This window comes from Archocentrus centrarchus, chromosome 11 (genome assembly GCF_007364275.1).
Source record: "Archocentrus centrarchus isolate MPI-CPG fArcCen1 chromosome 11, fArcCen1, whole genome shotgun sequence".
Taxonomy (NCBI): Eukaryota; Metazoa; Chordata; class Actinopteri; order Cichliformes; family Cichlidae; genus Archocentrus; species Archocentrus centrarchus.
This window is the reverse complement of record NC_044356.1, coordinates 12,042,414-12,063,220: the sequence shown is the minus strand read 5'-3', so window position 1 is coordinate 12,063,220 and position 20,807 is coordinate 12,042,414. Positions and strand designations below refer to the sequence as shown.

At 40.1% G+C, this 20,807-nt stretch overlaps 1 protein-coding gene across 1 annotated transcript; it reads right to left on the bottom strand.

Annotated features, from left to right (window-relative positions):
* Positions 1 to 289: 289 nt before the first annotated feature.
* Positions 290 to 4,476, bottom strand: LOC115788737 (protein Bouncer-like). Its single transcript, XM_030741894.1, has 3 exons — positions 4,344 to 4,476; positions 2,736 to 2,846; positions 290 to 967 (listed from the first exon to the last, which is right to left on the bottom strand). Exons 1-3 carry the CDS (start codon positions 4,393 to 4,395, stop codon positions 747 to 749), a joined length of 384 nt encoding a protein of 127 aa, XP_030597754.1. The 5' UTR covers positions 4,396 to 4,476; the 3' UTR covers positions 290 to 746.
* Positions 4,477 to 20,807: the final 16,331 nt, after the last annotated feature.

Genomic DNA, 20,807 nt, shown 5'->3' with positions numbered 1-20,807 from the left:
ACATGAGACTCAATTATTGCTACAGCTTGTTCTTTGTCCTCATATTTGGACTCTTTGTTTGTCCTCGAATATGACCAGTTAAGTTGTAGTGCATGCTGGCTCTTCATGCAAACAAACAAACAAAAAAATGTCAGAAGCAAAATCATGATAATAAAAGATCTTTGGGCACTTTTACTCTTTAACATTAAAACCTAGTTTCAGAATCCACCCATTGGATTGAATTCTTTTTTCCACTGTTTGGTGAAATAAACCCAACATCTTAATTTCTACTTAATAAATCAGATGTTATCCTTAACTTTCCTGCTGTTATTTATCATTCAGAGGAACATATCATGAGCCATCTTAAAATAATTAGTTTATGTTTTATGTGTGTGTGTCAAGAGAGTCTAAAAAAACTAAATGCAAGATTTAAACAATGGCTTGACTTAAAAGTGGCATGCATGAATGTTGCTCATCAGGTTTTCTTGGTCCAACAGGAAGTCTCCAGCCAATAATCTGAACCATTACTCATCACGAGCATTCCCAGACAAAGGAAAGTCAGTTTGAACCTGAACACCTTTTATTAATTGTTCACTAGATTTTATGCAGTTAAAAATCAGAAATCTTAATGCTAATTGTGTATATATTCTCTCATTTCCAGCTCTAGCTCACAGTTGCATCAAAACAGATATTCTACATTAAAACCCCCACCATAAACACAAAGATGAAGATAGTTTTTTCTTTTTTTTGCTTGCTTGCTTTTGTCTTCAGAGGGCCCACGGGCTCAAGGAGGCTGCGAGGGCAGTGCCCAAAGCAGCAGTGAGAGGAAGCTGGACAGATGAGGCTCCATTACAAAGGTCAGTGTAGCAGCAGTCCCTGGTGATGGTGTAGTTGGCTCCCAGGAGGGATCCTGATACTGTCTGGTTACAGAGAGACGAAGACAGGCAGCCCCGATTGTGCAAAGTCATCCACTCAATGATGTTGAAGTCTAAAGGAAAGAAAAAGACAATTTTTTCTACAGACTATACTACACTTTAATTTATGTCTAAGATGTGTAAACACGCACTGAGATTCTATTTTAGAAAATCTTTGACCTACAGAGGGTTTTAAACATCATGAGGCAGGTAGGGTTGATTGGGAGAGCCCATCCATTAGTCAAACCTCAGATTCAGGAGGTAGAATGCAGTTTTCATCCTGGTTGTGGAAAACTGGACCAGCTCCTTAGCCTCTCATGGATATTTGAGGATGTGCGGGAGTTTGCCTAACCAGTCTACATGTGTTTTGTGAACTTGGAGAAGGCACTCAAATTTCTAGGTGTAGCCAGGTAGCGAAGAGTCTCCACTTTGGCAGCCTCTGGACACTTTTTGTGGTTGATGTGGTTCTATTGGCTTCATCAGGTGGTGACCGTCAGCTTGCACAGCTTGCACAGGGCTAGTAGTTACTTTACACCACCGATTCTTACTCCATTAATCTGTAAGCACTGCATTATTTCAAAGTTGTCGCTGAAGGTGGAGTTAATTCTACCTACTTTGGGTTCATCAATAATAACACAACCTGATAGATACTTTAATCTCTGTGGGACACATAGGTTGTTGGTGTGGCATATTAAAGCTTTATGGAACTAAATCCAAACTGTTTATTTCACAACCAGTCATAACATCTGCTGAAATGGCTCATAGTCTTTCGTAATCAGCAATTTTTGATGAGGTTGTCAGTTGTAAGCATGAATTTATTCTTTGTGCCAACCACACCCCAATCTGTACTTACAGGCACAGGTTTTTCATGTGTGTGTGTAAAAAAAAAAAAAAAAAGAATTTCAAAATGAGTAGGAGGAAGTAACACTGTTATTACAGATTCTCACAACCCCAGTGCCATCACTCCGGTTATCATTTTTATTGACTAAAGAGGACAGACAGTAGAAGTCAGATTTGGTTCTGAAACCTGGAGCTATGTACACAGCACAGCCTTTCAGTGCAGAAGCATGAGAAATGTTTTGTTGTAAACCTCACTGGGTTGTGCTGCCTAAATTTAACCAAACTGCAAATAATGATTTTATTAAAAGTCAGCCCTTACAGTTGGTTTAATAGCAGCTCCAACCAACTTTCTGGCTGGAGTTCTGGAGCCTATCCCAGTTGTCATAGAGTGAAATCAGGGTACACCCTGCACAGGTTGCCAGCCTGTTGCAAGGCCAACACAGAGAAAAGTGAAGTCAGTGTGGAAGTGCTTTATACCTGAAATTCTTTCTAATGACCAGCAGACTGCGACTCCTCTGGTTGTATGAAGATGTGTAATTACATAGAAATCTATGAAAAGTGATCTTTTTGATCTCTTCCCTCAGTAAAATTTATTTATTTGTTTGGTTTATGGTAGTTTCAAGTCATACTGAATACAACATGTGGTTTATTTAGTAAATTATGGTCCCTATTTGGAGTCAAAAGGAGAATAAAGCAGTTTTTGTTTTAGGGGATCTACCCTGCAAAGTCATTATCTTATGAGTGTGAAGTATCCCCTCGTTCGTCACATCCAGTTCCAAAATGCCAAGTTAGTGTATCCTTAATCAATGGGTGATAACTAGGTGGCTCTTTATATATATTCCATGTCTACACCAGCTGTTCAGACTTTGGATTAAGATGTGCCTGCCTGTAGTTTGATGTGCAAACACTACTTTTTGTGTCCTGTTACTCTGGTCCAGACTTCACAAAATCAATCTGGATTTTCTATGAGGCTGAACTGGGTTGGTGATTTGTGTTACTCACCCACTTTTCCCTTGTAGCAGCTGAACTGAGGGTCACTGCAGGTTTCAGTGGACTTGAACAAGCATTTAGGTCCTAGACCCACTCTGCATGTGTTACAGATAAGAGATTCACCTGTGAGCCCGAGAGGAAGAGAAATGTTGAAAAACTAAGAAGGAAGTTATGATCACAATGACCTTTGCACAATCAGGCAGATAACAGGAGGTAATAGAAGAGTTATTGGGCATTATTTTTTTTTAACTCACTCCATTTCCTGCTTGTCACAGGTAATTTTCAGTCATGCTTACATAAAAATAGTTGCAGGTTCCATATCATCCATAACAACACAAATGTGGAATCATGCACATATACACAATATACATAAAACTCACAAAAATAATGTGACCTTAACATTTAAAAGACTTAAAAAAAATGGTAGTGAAATGTTTAATGGTAGACATTTAATGTAATTTATTTAAATAAATTATTTAAACAAAAAAAAAATCATAAGACTGTGATTGTGATTGTGACCATATAGAGAACACAACTTATTGTTAGAAAATTAAAGTTGTATAAAGTTTTTGTTTTGCCATCTATCTTTGTGTATTTACTTTTATCGCTTTAGGAACTTCCAGCCTTTGGATTGTGAACGGTGGTTAACCCTCAAAGATTTCACTAAATGCATCTTGGTCTATGGTTTGTGTAAGGTTTCTTTTACATTGAGGTTGGTCTGCAACTATGGCAAGCCATTAGTGCCAAATATCGGCACTTTTCCAACTGTCTGAAGAAGTTATGTAAAAATTTGCGGTCTGCACCAAGCTGGAGATGCATGGAGGACGATGATGCGAAATTTCTTTGTAAAGTACTTGGTAAATATGTCAGTAATGTGTTGAAATATTGTCAATACTTTAAAGACGTTATCCGGCAATATTTTAACAAGAGGGTGTATATGTTTGTAGCTGATGGTTTTAGTGATTAATATCTGCACAGCAGGCTAGAGATCACATTGTCCTCACATGTGTGGCAAGATGCCAAGCATAAAGTTTCCAGATCATACAAGGATGAAGTTAGTGAAATTGCTGTGAAACATGAGTCCTGTAGGGATTTTATTATTATTTAATGGTTTTGACTTGGCATGTTTTCTGTGTGTATGTGTTATACTCTTTGTATCTTTAAAGTGCTGCTAAAACTTTGAGCTACACAAATTTAGTAAAACAACAATCCAAAAGTAGCTCTTCTTAAATAACTCTGAAGCAAAGAGGTATATGGTGCTGCTAATAATTCTAAGTATTGTTAGCAAGATGAGCATAAAGCCTCAGTCACGCAGGAGTAGAAACCAGTTGGTAGCCTCCTGACAACTAGTAGCTGCTAGTAAAAAAAAACAATATTCCAAAACTGGTTGGCATGTGGTTGTTGGATGATGCTGGCAATCAGTAGGTGAAATCAGTAGTAAAGCGGTACACGGTGCGGCACTGAAAAAGTTTTTTAAGTTGCTTTGTTTGCAAGCAGTAGCAGTTGTCACCACAGGTGAAAGTCTGCTTTCATATTAATTTTTGGTTGTTTTTGGTGAAGACAATTTCCTTTTCTTGACAACACAAAAAATGTACAAATATGACATTTGGCACATCTTACCTGCAACAAACATGGTCATCAGTGCTGTGCAGATCCACAGAAGACTTTTCATCTTGCTTTTTCCCAATTGAGTTTTTTTTTTTTTTTTTGAGAAATTACAGATAAAATGATCCTGACGAGATTTCCAGGTGAGTGCTGGAGACAGTTTTAGATGAGGTTCTTTGGCTCTGCTCAACTACTTATATGTCAAAGGGTGTGCCATCAAGTCCTGAATGTAGACAATATTGTCTGAATATTGCCTGAATGGAGATAATAGAACAGTGTTGACATTGCTGCTTATTCATCTGCTGATATGTTAGCTTACAGCAAACTGAGAACTGATTAAAAAGGACGACATCCATTGAAAAGAGGGACAAACAAAAAGACGTGTTGGCTGGAGTCTTGCTGGGTTTGAACCATTTTAATTTCTGGTTTATTAAAAACCAACATCATCATATTCTTCTAATGTATTTGGTTTTAATAAAGAACAAAGCCCAGGGCATTCCCTTAATTCTCATGACACACTCATGATATTTACTTTTTTTAACCTTAGAAAATTATGAAAAAAACATACTTGATAAAAAATATTATAGGCTTTATTATATTATTATTATACCTATTTCACAAGTTATATGCAAAACATTTCATAAAGCACGTCCCTTTTTCCCATCCTTGTGTCTGGCACAACAAACTGCTCCATCATTAGTGAAAGTTACAAATAATCTTATTATGGCCTATGACAGTGGACTCTGTACTTGTCCTGCTAGACCTCAGTACAATTTTCAATTCAATTCAATTCAATTTTATTTATATAGCGCCAAATCACAACAAACTGTCGCCTCAAGGCGCTTTGTATTGTGGGTAAAGACCCTACAATAATACAGAAAAAACCCAACAGTCAAAACGACCCCCTATGAGCAAGCACTTGGCGACAGTGGAAAGGAAAAACTCCCTTTTAACAGGAAGAAACCTCCAGCAGAACCAGGCTCAGGGAGGGGCAGTCATCTGCCGCGACCGGTTGGGCTGAGGGGAGAGAAAGACATGCTGTGGAAGAGAGCCAGAGATTAATATCAATTAATGATTAAATGCAGAGTGGAGTATAAACAACGTAAATAAGGTGAATGAGAAACAGTGCATTATGTGAACCCCCCAGCAGACTAGGCCTATAGCAGCATAACTAAGGGATGGTTCAGGGTCACCTGATCCAGCCCTAACTATAAGCTTTATCATAAAGGAAAGTTTTAAGCCTAATCTTAAAAATAGAGAGGGTGTTCAGTACAGTGTTCGATACTGTTAACCATAATATTTTATTACAAAGATTGGCGCATGCCATAGATTTTTAATGGTATTGTGCTGCAGTGGTTTCAGTCATATCATCACCACCTGGATGGGAAACTGCACCAAGCAGGACTTCATGGCCCTAAAAAGGGTGGTTCGTTCAGCTGAACGGACCATCAGAACCACCCTCCCCAACCTGCAGGACATTTACACCAAGCAGTGCAGGCTGAGGGCCATGAAGATCCTAAAACAGCCCAGCCACCCCGGACACTCTCTCTTCTCCCTGCTCCCATCAGGCCGGCGTTACCGCTGCCTGAGGACTAAGACTGAAAGGTTGAAGAAGAGTTTTTACCCACAAGCCATCCGTCTGCTCAACTCTGAGCCCTAACTGGACCATTATTGCACAGTGTAAATATCATAATTTAAAAAGTGTGTATAGTGTATAGTATATAGAGTATAGTGTATAGTGTATAGTGTGAATTACTTTTTTTTTTTTTTTTTTTAAATTTTTATAGTTATTTATATGTGTGTGTATATAGGTTGCAGGTACAAAATACATTTCACTGTGCATTGTACTGTGTATAACTGTGCATGTGACAAATAAACACTATCTTATCTTATCTATCTTATTTATCTAATAGACTCGAATTTGTTCATGTAAATAGAATAGAATAGAATAGAACAGAATGCCTTTATTGTCATTATACAGAACGTACAATGAGATTGGAGGGCCAGTCCTGTTGCTATTCTGTAGAAAGTCACACTTTCTAAAAAATAGAATAGAATTTATAAAAATATACAGAAAATAAATCACAATGTATAAAAATTAGGGGTGGGACTTTAACGCGTTAATTTCGATTAATTAATTACAGGGAAATTAACGCGTTAAAATTTTTAACGCATTTTAATCGCACTTTGCACCCTGGAACGTTTCTCAGTGCACGATCCAGGCATACAGATTATATCGACGCACAATGTCCAAATTAGGGGCTGCATCCTGCGAAGGACCCGGCCCACGTCTTTCGCAACCCACAAAGGCCGGAAGTGAGCAGCTAGCCTTCATATCAGCGTCGCCTGCCGTCACCTCTGCGTAGCTCATGTCGCCTAGCAACCGTGAGTGCGAAGCACAGCTGTGTAAAAGCAGCTGTTAAACGGAGAACGAACTTTTTCTCCTTTTTGTGGTTTAATTTTAAGTCTTTAATTCAAAATAAGCTGTTAAAACAAGCATAACACATTTCAACATCAAGGAATACAGCTGAGCTAATGATTAATTTCCAACTATAACAAGTGAGACATTAATGTTGAATAAAACTATCCAGTTATGATGCTTAACTTTAATTTCAGGAGTTTATCACAGGAGCACTTCCACCCTTCATTGGTCTGTGTAGTAGACTGGTGGGAAAATAAACAAAATCTTGAAGTTTAAGCTTATGTATATTGATTCATTCATCAACTAAACTTAAATTAATATTTATCATGTTAAATATTGAAATGCGATTAAAATGCGATTAATTTCGATTAATTAATTACAAAGCTTGTAATTAATTCGATTAATTTTTTTAATCGAGTCCCACCCCTAATAAAAATATATACATTGTAAAAAATAAAATAAGTATATACATATAATAATGAATATCGTGAGTATTGCACTTGGTGAAGGAATATTGCACTAGTGAATGAATATTGGATATCACACAATATAGGAGTGATAAATATTGTTCAGTATGAATAATATAATATGGCACAAAGATGTGGGTATTGCACAGTTAGAGTGGGTGAGTGTGTGAGTTCAGGGTGGTGATTGCTCTGGCAAAGAAACTGTTCTTAAGTCTGTTTGTTCTGGCTTTGATACACCTGTAGTGCCTGCCAGAGGGCAGCAGGTCAAACGGTTCAAAGCCAGGGTGTGAGCTGTCTTTGATGATTTTCTGGGGAGTCTTCTTCACACACTAAGGTTAATTATGGAGTTCCACAGGGTCCTCTGCTAGGAGCAATTCTATTTACATTATGCATGCTTCACTTAGCCAGTATAAGATAAGAGATAAGATAAGATAAGATAAGATAAGATAAGATAAGATAAGATAAGATAAGATAAGATAAGATAAGATAAGATAAGATAAGATAAGATAAAACTTTAATGATCCCACGACGGGGAAATTTGCGCATTACAGCAGCTCAGTACAGAGAAAAATGAAAGGGATGAGTAAAAACAAATGAACTAAAATTGAACAGAATGAACTAATGAATAAAATAAAGTATAAAACATTCACTGTTATGCAGATGATAGCCAGCTTTATCTATCAGTGAAGCCAGATGACACACATCAATTAGTTAAGCTGCAGGAATGTCCTAAAGACATAAATGCCTGAATGTCCTCTGCTTTTCTGCTTCTAAATTCAGATAAAACTGAAGTTATTGGACTCTGCCCCACAAATCTTAGAAACATGGTGTCTAACCAGTTACTTACTCTGGTTGGCATTACCTTGGCCTCCAGTAGCACTGTGAGGAATCTTGGAATCATTTTTGACAAGGATATGTCCTTCAATGAACATATTAAGCAATTATGTAGGAATTATTTTTTGCATTTGCACAATATCTCTAAAATTAGAAATATCCTGTCACAGTGTGTTGCTGAAAAGCTAATTCATGCATTTTTTATTTCTAGACTGGACCATTGTAATTCATTATTATCAGGCTGTCCTACAAGCTCCCTGAAAAGCCTTCCGCTGATCCAAAATGCTGCAGCTAGAGTACTGACAGGGACTAGAAAGAGAGAGCAGATTTTTCAGATAATGGCAATCTCTTCACTGGCTCCCTGTTAAATCCAGAATTTAATTTAAAATTATTCTTCAGGCCCCACATTAGCTTAAAGACCTGAAAGTACCATAATTGAACACTTGGACAACATTCCGAGGGAGGCAAAAGACACTGAATCTGAATGGACCATGCTCTGCGCCTCCATTGCTGAAGCTGCAGAAGTCTAAATCAGGCCTTATGTGCTACCAACTGCTAGACATTACATTATACTGATTTCTAGTTTCTTCATCCATGAAACTGGCTGCTAGGGTCTGAGTCCTGTTAAAAATCTTTCAACAAACAGTAAGCATGAGGCTCCAAGTGGATGTTTGCATACTTAGCAGTGCATAAAACATTAACCCTAAGAATGTGAGTTTGAGCCCTATTGGCTGGGGAAGCTTTTAACCACCTTTTATGCAAAGAAAACTCAGAAACAAGTTGACTGCTCCCTGGCAACCACTGGTTGTAGGGGGAAATGAGTGCAGCTTAGGTTTGGGGACAGAACAACAGCAGACAGTGGAGAGTTTTGCTAGCTGCTATGCTATTGTACTTGTTAACGTTTTACTAGTTGCTATGCTAACGTACCTGCTAATGTTTCCTTGTTCCGCTGTAATAATTAATCCTATGTTCAACATTTGTTCTACATGACTTTTCTGCCAGGTCGGTCGTGCCCAGCCTTTCATGACCCTGCGGCCCACCAGTAGGGGTTTGCCCCACAGTTTGAGAAAAACTGTTGCAGACAAACATGAAACACTACAGATAACTGTAGTAATCTGCTAGCAACCAAAGCAATCATTTGGACGTTTTTGGTCCAACATCTTCTTTGCATTTGATTTCACCCAGAAACAATCAGAAATCTCATGGAACAGCTGCCAATCATTCAGTATACATTTTTCCAAAGCAACTGGTTGAAGTATCACGTCCAATATGGGGGAACAACTTAAGCACTGTGCGTGTAACATCACAAAAGAAAACTCATTAGATTAAAATCAAGATCCCTGTTTGATATATATAACGTATCTCTCTCTCTCTTTATTTCTCTTTTGCTTGCTCAGTCGGCAGAGCATGACACTCTGAAGCTCAGAGGTGTGGATTCAAGCCCCACGTTGGGGGATAAAACACTTTACTCAGAAGCTTAAAAAAGATGGAAGTAACCCAATCCTGCCAATCTCTGCATAATTGTCAGAGTATTTCTGTAGGTTGTAGGTGTAGTGAAAGTTTCAGGTGAACAGGAATGGAGACAGTAAAATTTCTTGTGGAGTTCCTGTACAATGTATCACCAAATCAGCGACCTGCCCAATCACACATACAGTGGTAGTCAGTATGATTGCCTTGCTGAAATATGCAAGGCCTTCCCTAAAAAAGAAAGTGCCTTTATGATAGCATATGCTGCTCTACAACTTGTACAGTGGTATGCAAAAGTTTGGGCGCCCCTGATAATTTTCATGATTTTCCTTTATAAATCATTGGTTGTTTGGATCAGCAATTTCAGTTAAATATATCATATATCAGACAAACACAGTGATGTTTGAGAAGTGAAATGACGTTTATATGATTTACAGAAAGTGTGCAATAATTATTTAAACAAAATTAGGCAGGTGCATAAGTTTGGACACCCCAACGGAAAAATTACATCAATATTTAGTAGATCCTCCTTTTGCAGAAATAACAGCCTCTAAACACTTCCAATGAGAGTCTGGATTCTGGTTGAAGGTATTTTGGACCATTCTTCTTTACAAAACATCTCCAGTTCAGTCAGGTTTGATGGTTTCTGAGCATGACAGTCCACTTTAAATCACACCACAGATTTTCAATAACATTCAGGTCTGGGGACTGAGATGTCCATTCCAGAATGTTGTACTTGTTCCTCTGCATGAATGCCTTAGTAGATTTTGAGCAGTGTTTAGGGTCGTTGTCTTGTTCCAGTACCCAGCCCTGGCGCAACTTCAATTTTGTCACTGATTCTTGAGCATTGTTCTCAAGAATCTGCTGATATTGACTGTAATCCATGCGACCCTCAACTTTAGCAAGATTCCCAGTACCTACACTGGCCACACCCCCCCACAGCATGATGAAACCATGCACCACCAAATTTTACTGTGGGTAGCAAGTGTTTGTCTTGGAATGCTGTGTTCTTTTTCTGCCATGCATACCACCCCTTGTTATGTCCAGATAACTCAATTTTAGTTTCATCAGTCTACAGCACCTTATTCCAAAATGAAGCTGGCTTGTCCAAATGTGCTTTAGCATACCTCAAGCGACTCTGTTTGTGGCGTGTGCACAGAAAAGGCTTCTTCTGCATTACTCTCCCATACAGCCTCTCCTTGTGCAAAGTGCGCTGAATAGTTGAACAATGCACAGTAACACCATCTGCAGCAAGATGATGTTGTAGGTCTTTGGAGCTCTGTGGGTTGACTATGACTGTTCTCACCATCCTTCACCTCTGCCTATCTGAGATTTTTCTTGGCCTGCCATAGCCCTTTAATGCCGGGCGATTGCTGCTGAAGCACCCATTACTTGCCCTCAATAGCGGCGAACAGCTGATTGAGACGTGGCGTATCAGCGAGGAGTTGGCTGATCAAAGGAACATTGATCAGCTGTCTTTTTACCGTAACTCCGCAACCGTTTGTTCTATCGAAAAAAATGCAAACGGTTCCTGAAAGCCCAGAAATTGCACGTCACAGCCATAAAGGGATATTATGGTATTTGTTGCCGGAAGTCCACGAATGGCGGCACTTTTGAAGTATGTTGTGCTGAGGCCAATGCATTCGGAGTAAAAAGGTTAACTAGAACTGTGCCTGTGGTCTTCCATTTCCTCACTATGTTCCTCACAGTGGAAGCTGACAGCTGGAATCTCTGAGATAGCTTTTTGTATCCTTCCTCTAAACCATGATGTTGAACAATCTTTGTTTTCAGGTCATTTGAGAATTGTTTTGAGGCTCCCATGTTGCCACTCTTCAGAGAAGATGCAAAGAGGAGAAACAATCGCAGTTGGCCACCTTAACCCTTTCTCATAATTGGATTCATCTGTGTATGTAGGTCAAAGGTCATTGAGCTTACAAAACAAATGTTGTGTTCTAATAATTAGTGCTAAAGGTATTCAAATCATTAAAATGACAAGGGTACCCAAACTTATGCACCTGCCTAATTTTGTTTAAATAATTATTGCAAACTTTCTGTAAATCCTATAAACTTTGTTTCACTTCTCAAATATCACTGTGTTTGTTTGTGATATGATATATTTAACTGAAATTGCTGATCTGAACAACCAATCATTTATAAGAGAAAATCATGAAAGAAAAGGGGTGCCCAAACTTTTTCATACCACTGTATGCACCTTTCCAGACTGATGGTCCTACTCCAGCTGTGCAAACTGTTAGTTCCATAGGCACTGATAGACTCCATACTATCAGAGGTGCAGGTTTCTGAACTGAGTGCTGATCACAATTCAGATGGTCCCTCCCCTCTTTAATCAAGCAGAAACAATATCTGTGTTTTTGAAAATGAATTTCAAATTTGGACAGGAGGAGGGAGTATTTCTGGATCATGTTCATATTATGTACTGCATATGATGAGACATTCAAAGTCTTCACAATTTTATGTTGAAGAATATTCTGAAATTCCTCTACAATTTGTAGATGCAGTTTTTACAGATTAGTGAGTGTCTGCTCATCTTTACTTGTGAGAAACCCAGCCGCTCTAAGACGCTCTTATTACCCAATCATGCCATTTTGTTAGCGTCATAGTAACTGAAAGCAAGTGCTCTGTTTCACTAAGAATTTACATCATTCACCACCCAACATTGGCTTGAAGCCACATCCCTTAAATCCATGGGCTTCCAACTGAGCTAAATGGGCTTCACTCCTTTACAAAACACAGTCACCAAACAAGAAGTTTCCAAGACTTTCAACAGAAGCCCCCAATTATTATGCTCTCCTTACTCTAGACTAACTTGGGGCTATAAGACAGTAGCATATGCTAGATGAAATCTTTATCAGGAGTAGGATTAAAATGAAATCTAAGACAAAAGTTTTGTCAGGAGTGGGATTTGAACCCACGCCTCTATTTAAAACACAAAAGGCACTTGAGCTAGGCTTGATAGAAGGCATTTACAAGATTACCCAGAGACACTCAGAAAATTGCATAGCATCTCATGAGTTTCAAACACAACCTTTCAGTAAACTGAAATCTAAGGACATAAGATTTTTGGAACTGGGCTAGGTTTGACATAAGGTGTTTATCAAAGTCTAACAAAGTCATTTAGAAATTCATGAGGTTCAAGCTTTAATCATGTAACTTGAATTAAATCTAAAGACAAAAGCCTTCTTAAGAGCGGGATTTGAACCGATGCCTCCACTTAGAACATAAAAGTTGCTTTGGTTGCACTTGATGAAACACGTTTTCAAAGTCCACCAAAGTCACTTGGAAAAGTGGGCTTCATTTCATAAGTTTCAAACATAAACTTTTATTAAGTAACTTGAAATCTAAGGACATAAGATTTTTGGAACTGGGCTAGCTTTGATGTAAGGTGTTTATCAAAGTCTAACAGTCATTTAGAAATTCATGAGGTTCAAGCTTTAATCATGTAACTTGAATTAAATCTAAAGACAAAAGCCTTCTTAAGAGTGGGATTTGAACCGATGCCTCCATTTAGAACATAAAAGTTGCTTTGGTTGCACTTGATGAAACACATTTTCAAAGTCAACCAAAGTCACTTGGAAAATTAGACTTCATTTCATAAGTTTCAAACATAAACTTTTATCAAGTAACTTGAAATCTAAGGACAAAAAGGTTTAGGGAGCGGAATTTGAACACGTCTCCATTTAGAACACAATTGTCACTTTAGTCAGGTTTGATAGAATTCATTTCCACAGTTAACCGGAGTCACTTGGAAACTCACACTTCATGTCATGAGTTTAATCAAGCAAATTAAATGAAATCTAAAGACAAAAGCCTTGTTAAGAGTAGGATTTGAACCCATGCCTCCATTTAGAACATAAAAGTAACTTTGGTTACACTTGATGAGATCACTTTTTCAAAGCTAACCAAAGCCACACAGAAATTGTCATGAGTTTCAAACATAAACTTCCATCAAGTAAATTGAAACCTAAGGACAAAAAGGTTATTGGAGTGGGGTTTGAATGCATGTCTCCTTTTAGAACACAAATGTTCCTTTGGTCAGGCTTGATAGAATACATTCCCAAAGTTAACCAGAGTCGCTTGGAAACTCACACTTTAAGTCATGAGTTTACTCAAGCAACTTGAATGAAATCTAAAGGCAAAAAAACTTGCTAGAGTGGGATTTGAATGCATGCCTCCATTTAGAACACAAGTGACTTTGGTCACACTTGATGAAATGCTTTTTCAAAGTTGAACAAAGTCACTCAGAAACTCAGAGTTTCAAACATAAAGTTTCTTAAAACAAGTTGAATGAAATCTAAAAACAAAAGTGTTGTGACAAGTGAGATTTGAACCCATACTTCCATTTAGAACACAAGAGTCATTCTAGTTAGGCTTAATGGAAGGTATTTACAAGGTTTTCCAAAGGAGTGTGGGATCTTGTGCTTCACATCATGAGTTTCAAGCCTTTCTTCAAGAAACATAAATGAAATCTGAAGACAAAATCTCTGCAGGAGCAGGATTTGAACCCATGCCTCCATTTAAAACACAAAAGACACTTTGCCTTGCACTGACAGAAGGGACTTACTAACATCAACCAAGGTGACTTAAAAATCCTGCTTCATGTTAAGAGTTTCAAAGACAATCTTTCATCAAGTTGAATGAAATCTAAACATTTATAAAACAACAGTCACTTTGGCTAGACTTGATCGAATGCATTTCTAAAGTTAATCAGTCACTTGAAAAATTAAACTTCATGTTGTGAGTTTCAAACACAAATTAACATCAAGTGACAAATGAAATCTAAAAATAAAGATATTGTCAGGAGTGGGATTTGAACCCATGCCTGCATTTAGTACACAAAAGTCACATTGAGTAGTTTTGAAAGGTGTTTGTCAAAGCCTACCAACGTGACTTAAAAGTTGCACTTCATGTTAAGCATTTCAAACACAAGCATTCATCAAGTTGACCAAAATCTAAAGCGAAATGATTTGTCAGCGGTGGCACTTGAACCCATGCCTGCATTTAGAACACAAAAGACACTTTGGGTAGCTTTGAAGAAAGGCAGTTATCAGAGTCTACCAAAGTGACTTAAAAGTGCTGCTTCATGTTAAGAGTTTCAAACACAAGGTTTCAGCAAGCAATTTGAATGAAATCTCAAGTGAAAATTCTCATTAGGAGTGGGATTTGAACCCATGCCTGCATTTAGAACACAAAAGTGACTTTGTTTAGCCTTGATAGAATGCATTTCCAGTGTTAACCAAAGCCACTTAGGAAACAAGCTTCATGTCATGAATTTGAAACACAACCTTCCATCAAGTGCAATCTAAAGACAAAAGCTTTGTCAGGAGTGGGAGTTGAACCAATGCTTCCATTTAGAGCACAAAAGCAAAGCTAGTTTGTTTGCATGGGAGCTATTGATCAAGACAAACCCTAAAAAGACTTCCTGTTAAGATTTGAAACACAAGCTTTCATCAAGTTGACCAAAATCTAAAGTGAAATGATTTGCCAGCAGTGGCATTTGAACCCATGCCTGCATTTAGAACACAAAAGACACTTTGGGTAGCTTTGAAGAAAGGCATTTATCAGAGTCTACCAAACTGACTTAACAGTGCTGCTTCATGTTAGGAGATTCAAACACAAGGTTTCAGCAAGCAACTTGAATAAAATCTCCAGTCAAAATTCTCATTAGGAGTAGGATTTTAACCCATGCCGCATTTAGAACACAAATGTCACATTGGGTAGTTTTGAGCGAAGGAATTTGTCAAAGCCTATCAAGGTGTCTTAAAATTTGCACTTCATGTTAAGAGTTTCAAATAGAAGCTTTCATCAAGTTGACCAAAATCTAAAGACAAATGATTTGTCAGCAGTGGCATTTGAACCCATGCCTGCATTTAGAACACAAAAGACACTTTGGGTAGCTTTGAAGAAAGGCATTTATCAGAGTCTACCAAAGTGACTTAAAAGTTGCACTTCATGTTTAGAGTTTCAAATAGAAGCTTTCATCAAGGAATTGGAATAAAATCTCAAGTGAAAATCCTCATTAGGAGTGGGATTTGAACCCATGCCTGCATTTAGAACACAAAAGCCACATTAGTTAAATTTGATGGAAGGCATTTCTTAAAGACTACCAAAGTGGCTTGGAAATTCATGTTAATAGTTTCAAACACAAACTTTCATCAAGTAAATTGGATGACATCTAAAGACAAAAGATTTGTCAGGAGGGAGAATTGAACACATGCCTCAATTTAGAACACAAAAGCGACTTTGTTTAGCCTTGATAGAATGCATTTCCAGTGTTAACCAAAGTCACTTAGGCAAAAAAGCTTCATGTCATGAATTTGAATCACAACCTTCCATCAAGTGCAATCTAAAGACAAAAGTTTTGTCAGGAGTGGGATTTGAACTAATACTTCCATTTAGAGCACAAAAGTGAAGCTAGTTTGTTTGCATGGGAGCTATTGATCAAGACAAACCCTAAAAAGACTTCCTGTTAAGATTTGAAACACAAGCTTTCATCAAGTTGACCAAAATCTAAAGTGAAATGATTTGTCAGCAGTGGCATTTGAACCCATGCCTGCATTTAGAACACAAAAGACACTTTGGGTAGCTTTGAAGAAAGGAAAGGCATTTATCACAGTCTACCAAAGTGCCTTAAAAGTGCTGCTTCATGTTAGGAGATTCAAACACAAGGTTTCAGCAAGCAACTTGAATAAAATCTCCAGTCAAAATTCTCATTAGGAGTAGGATTTTAACCCATGCCGCATTTAGAACACAAATGTGTTCAGATCTGTGGCTGTATGTTCTGGACACTTGGGTGAAGAGAGGAGCTGAGCAATCAACTGATCACCACCTGGTGGTGAGTTGGATCAGGTGGCGGGGGAAGATGCTGGACAGACCTGGCGCACCTAAACGTATTGTGAGGGTGCGCTGGGAACGCCTGGCAGAAGCCCCAGTCCGGGAGATCTTCAACTCCCACCTCCGGCAGAACTTCTACAGCATTCCGAGGGAGGCTGAGGACATTGAGTCCGAATGGACTATGTTCTGCACCTCCATTGTTGAGGCTGCTGCTCAGAGCTGTGGCTGCAAGGTGGTTGGTGCCTGTTGTGGTGGTAACCCCCAAACCAGATGGTGGTCACCGGACTCCGGAGGGAGCTGACAGGTATGGGCAGACCAAGCGGAATGCAGCTCGGGCAGTGGCCGAAGCAAAAACTCGGGTGTAGGAGGAGTTCGGTGAGGCTATGGAGAAAGACTTTTGGATGGCATCAAAGCAATTCTGGAAAACTGTCAGGTGACTCAGGAGGGGAAAGCAGTGCTCCACTCACATGGTTTATAATGTGAGTGGGGTGCTACAACTGAGGCTGTAGTCGGACGGTGGAAGGAATACTTCGAGGAATCCCACTGACATGCCTTCTGTAGTGGAAGCAGAGTCTGGGGACGAGGGAGATGACTTGAACATCACTGGGGGTGAGGTCACTGAGGCAGTTAAACCACTCCTTGGTGGCAGGGCCTCTGGGATGGACGAGATTCGCCCTGTGTTCATGAAGGCTCTGGATGTTGTAGGGCTGTCTGGGGTGACACGCCTCTGCAACATCGCGTGGAGATCTGGGGCAGTGCCATTGGATTGGCAGACCGGGGTGGTGGTCCCCATCTTTAAGAAGGGAGACCAGAGGGTGTGCTCCAACTTTCAGGGGATTACACTCGTCAGCCTCCTCGGTAAGGTCTATACCAGGGTGCTGGAAAGGAGGGTCCATCCGTTAGTCGAACCGCGGATCCAGGAGGAACAATGTGGTTTTCGTCCTGGTCGTTGAATGCTGGACCAGCTCTTTATCCTCTCAAGGATATCTGAGTGGGTGTGGGAGTTTGCCCAACCAGTCTACATGTGTTTTGTTGACTTCGAGAAGGCATTCGACCGTGTCCCTCGGGGTATCCTGTGGGAGGTCCTGTGGGAGTATGGGGTGTCTGGCCCATTGCTGCAGGCCATTCAGTCTCTCTAGAACCGCAGTGAGAGCTTGGTCTTTATAGCCGGTAATAAGTCGGATTCGTTTCCTGTGGGTGTTGGACTCCGTCAGGGCTGCCCTTTGTCACCGATTCTGTTCATAATTTTTATGGACAGAATTTCTAGGCGTAGCCAGGTGGCGGAAGGCTTCTTCCTTGGTGGCCTCAGAGTCTCATCTCTGCTCTTTGCAGATGATGTGGTCCTGTTGCCTTCATCAGGGGGTGGCCTCCAGCTTGCAGTGGAATGGTTCGCAGCCGAGTGTGAAGTGGCTGGCATGCGAATCAGCACCTCTAAGGCTGAGGCCATGGTCCTCAGCCGGAAAAGGCCCGGAGTGCCCTCTCCAGCTCAGGAACGAGTTCTTGCCCCAAGTAGAGGAGTTCAAGTATCTTGGGGTCTTGTTCACGAGCGATGGGACAAGATCGACAGACGGATCGGAGCTGCTTCTGCAGTGATGCGGACGCTGCACCGGTCTGTCGTGGTGAAGAGGGAGCTTAGTGTAAAAGCGAAGCCAGTTGATCTACGTTCCTACCCTCACCTATGGTCACAAGCTTTGGGTAGTGACCGAAAAAATAAGATCGCGAATACAAGCGGCAGAAATGAGTTTCCTTTGAAGGGTGGCTGGCCTCTCCCTTAGAGATAAGGTGAGGAGTGCGGCCATCTGGGAGGAGCTCAGAGTAGAGCCGCTGCTCCTCCACATCGAAAGGAGCCAGTTGAGGTGTCTCGGGCATCTGATTAGGATGCCTCCTGGCCGCTTTTTGGGTGAGGTGTTCCGGGCATGTCCCACCGGGAGGAGGCCCCGTGGTAGACCCAGGACACGCTGGAGAGATTATATCTCTCGGCTGGTCTGGGAATGCCTTGGGGTCCCTCCAGATGAGCTGGAGGAGGTGGCTGAGGAGAGGGAAGCCTGGGCTTGTCTGCTTAGGCTCCTGCCCCGCGACCCGGCCCCGGATAAGCGGAAGAGAATGGATCGATGGATGGATGGCTATTTGTGAAAGCCTATCAAGGTGACTTCATGTTTAGAGTTTCAAATAGAAGCTTTCATCAAGGAATTTGAATGAAATCTCAAGTGAAAATCCTCATTAGGAGTGGGATTTGAACCCATGCCTGCATTTAGAACACAAAAGCCACATTGGTTAAATGTGATAGAAGGCATTTCTTAAAGACTACCAAGGTGGCTTGGAAGTTCATTTTAGTAGTTTCAAACACTACAATTTACTTTCATCAAGTAAATTGGATGACATCTAAAGACAAAAGATTTGTCAGGAGTGGGAATTGAACACATGCCTCAATTTAGAACACAAGAGTGACTTTGTTTAGCCTTGATGGAATACACTTCCAATGTTAACCAAAGTCAATTAGGCGAGCAAATTTCATGTCATGAATTTGAAATACAACCTTCCATCAAGTGCAATCTAAAGACAAAAGCTTTGTCAGGAGTGGGATTTGAACCAATACTTCCATTTAGAACACAAAGGCTCAAACAGCTTGTTTGCATAGGAGCCATTTATCAAGACAAACCTTGAATCCTTGAAAAAAAAGACTTCACATTAAGAGTTTCGAACGCAAGCTTTCATTAAGTTGACCAAAATCTAAAGACCAATGATTTGTCAACAGTGGCATTTGAACCTGCATTTGCCTGCATTTAGAATACAAAAGACATTTTGGATAGTTTTGATAGAAGTTATGTACCAAACTCACCCGAAGCATTCATAAGCCCAGTCTATTAGACCACCTAACTATGCGCTAAGCACAAAGTCACTTTTGTTGCAAATGCCTGTGAAATAATTTATCTGTGGATGAGACCTTGGTCAAGATCCAATGCAAGTTTGGGAAATCAAGTTGCCATGGTTTTTCAGGCCAGGACTCTACAGTCTATTAATTCCTGCAATCCAGTGGCCACGCTCTCTCACACAGACATTTATGGCATATGCAGTCCTGTACTTTAAAATTACTCCTGATTTAACTGTGGCTGTTTAAATATATACAATATGAATTAAGCACTTTCTGTTTGATTAAACACCAGGAAAAGCTTCTGATTTCATTAACATAACATATCTTTAAAATAAATTGCATGAAATGACGAATGGAGTTTAATCCCAAATCTCCATTTAGAAATCAGAAGCCCTTTTGGTCATCCATGTGTCTAGTACTTTTTGACACCTCCAGTGAACACTTGTTACAAGAATTTTGTACAATGATCATTTCATTGTATCTCACAGGGTTTATGAGCTTTTGGACAATCTTCAAGTTTGAGGGGAAAACAAGGCTTAGCATATGAACGCTCACAAACATGGATAGGTCTCCTGGCACCGACTATGAGAACAGACAAATGTCAGCAGCTTAAACACTTAATACAGCCAAAGCACTCAGTCATCCAGTACGCTCTGAAAGTGCCTTGGGCAGTAAGACTGGCAAAGACCTAATGTCTGTAAGAACAATATCTAGGCTCTTTTTGAAAAATGCAGACTCTCCAATAAAGTCTGCTGCAGATTCAGATGCTGCCACTTCATGAAGTCATACCACCAAAGTGGTAATATTGCCCGTGGAAGCCACGTTTTTGGCTGCAGGGGCTCAGACCTCAGCCAGTGAAGTAAAGCGAAGAGAGGAGCCTAGCTAGCTCAGTCGGAAGCGCATGAGACTTTTAATCTCAGGGTCGTGGGTTGGAGTCCCACGTTGGGCAGATGGTGCTCTTGAGCAGTCTTCCTTGCTGATATAGGAAGCTGTAAAAAGACATGTGTTGCAGATACAACACTGTACTTGGGGTGCTCCTCCACTGTAGATGGATGCGTGAGTTTGATTCTGTAATATTGTTGTGCCCGATGTGCTTCCAATTTGTTATAATACCAGCAACGGTTCACTTTCAAATACTTAGCAACAATGAAATTTCACAACTGCATTTGTTGCACAGGTGGCGTCCTATCACAGTACCACGCTGGAATTCACTGAGCTTCTGAGAGCGACTCATTCTTTCACAAATGTTTGAAGAAGCAGTCTGTATGTTTAGGTGCTTGGTTTGATACACCCAAGGCCGTGGAAGTGACTGCAACACCTGAATTCAGTGATGTGGATGGGTGAGTGAATACGTATGGCAATGTAGTGTATTACAAATACGACAAAGGTTTCTACAGATAGGCAGCAGGATGCAAAGAGTCAGGGCATGCATGGGAGCATACATAACCAAGTGGCTGGCATAATACGGCGGAACCTCTGTGCCAAGTGTGGGACCTCCAGATACTGACGGACAAACTGGTGATGGCTAACCAGGCGGACATAGTAGTGAACAGTGAGCTAAAACG

Coding starts and splice junctions, on each gene's coding strand:
- LOC115788737 (XM_030741894.1), bottom strand. CDS start 4,395: ATGAAAAGTCTTCTGTGGATCTGCACAGCACTGATGACCATGTTTGTT. Junction 2,847..4,343: donor GATGACCATGTTTGTTGCAG/GTAAGATGTGCC, acceptor TCGGGCTCACAG/GTGAATCTCTTATCTGTAAC. Junction 968..2,735: donor CTGCTACAAGGGAAAAGTGG/GTGAGTAACACA, acceptor TCTTTCCTTTAG/ACTTCAACATCATTGAGTGG.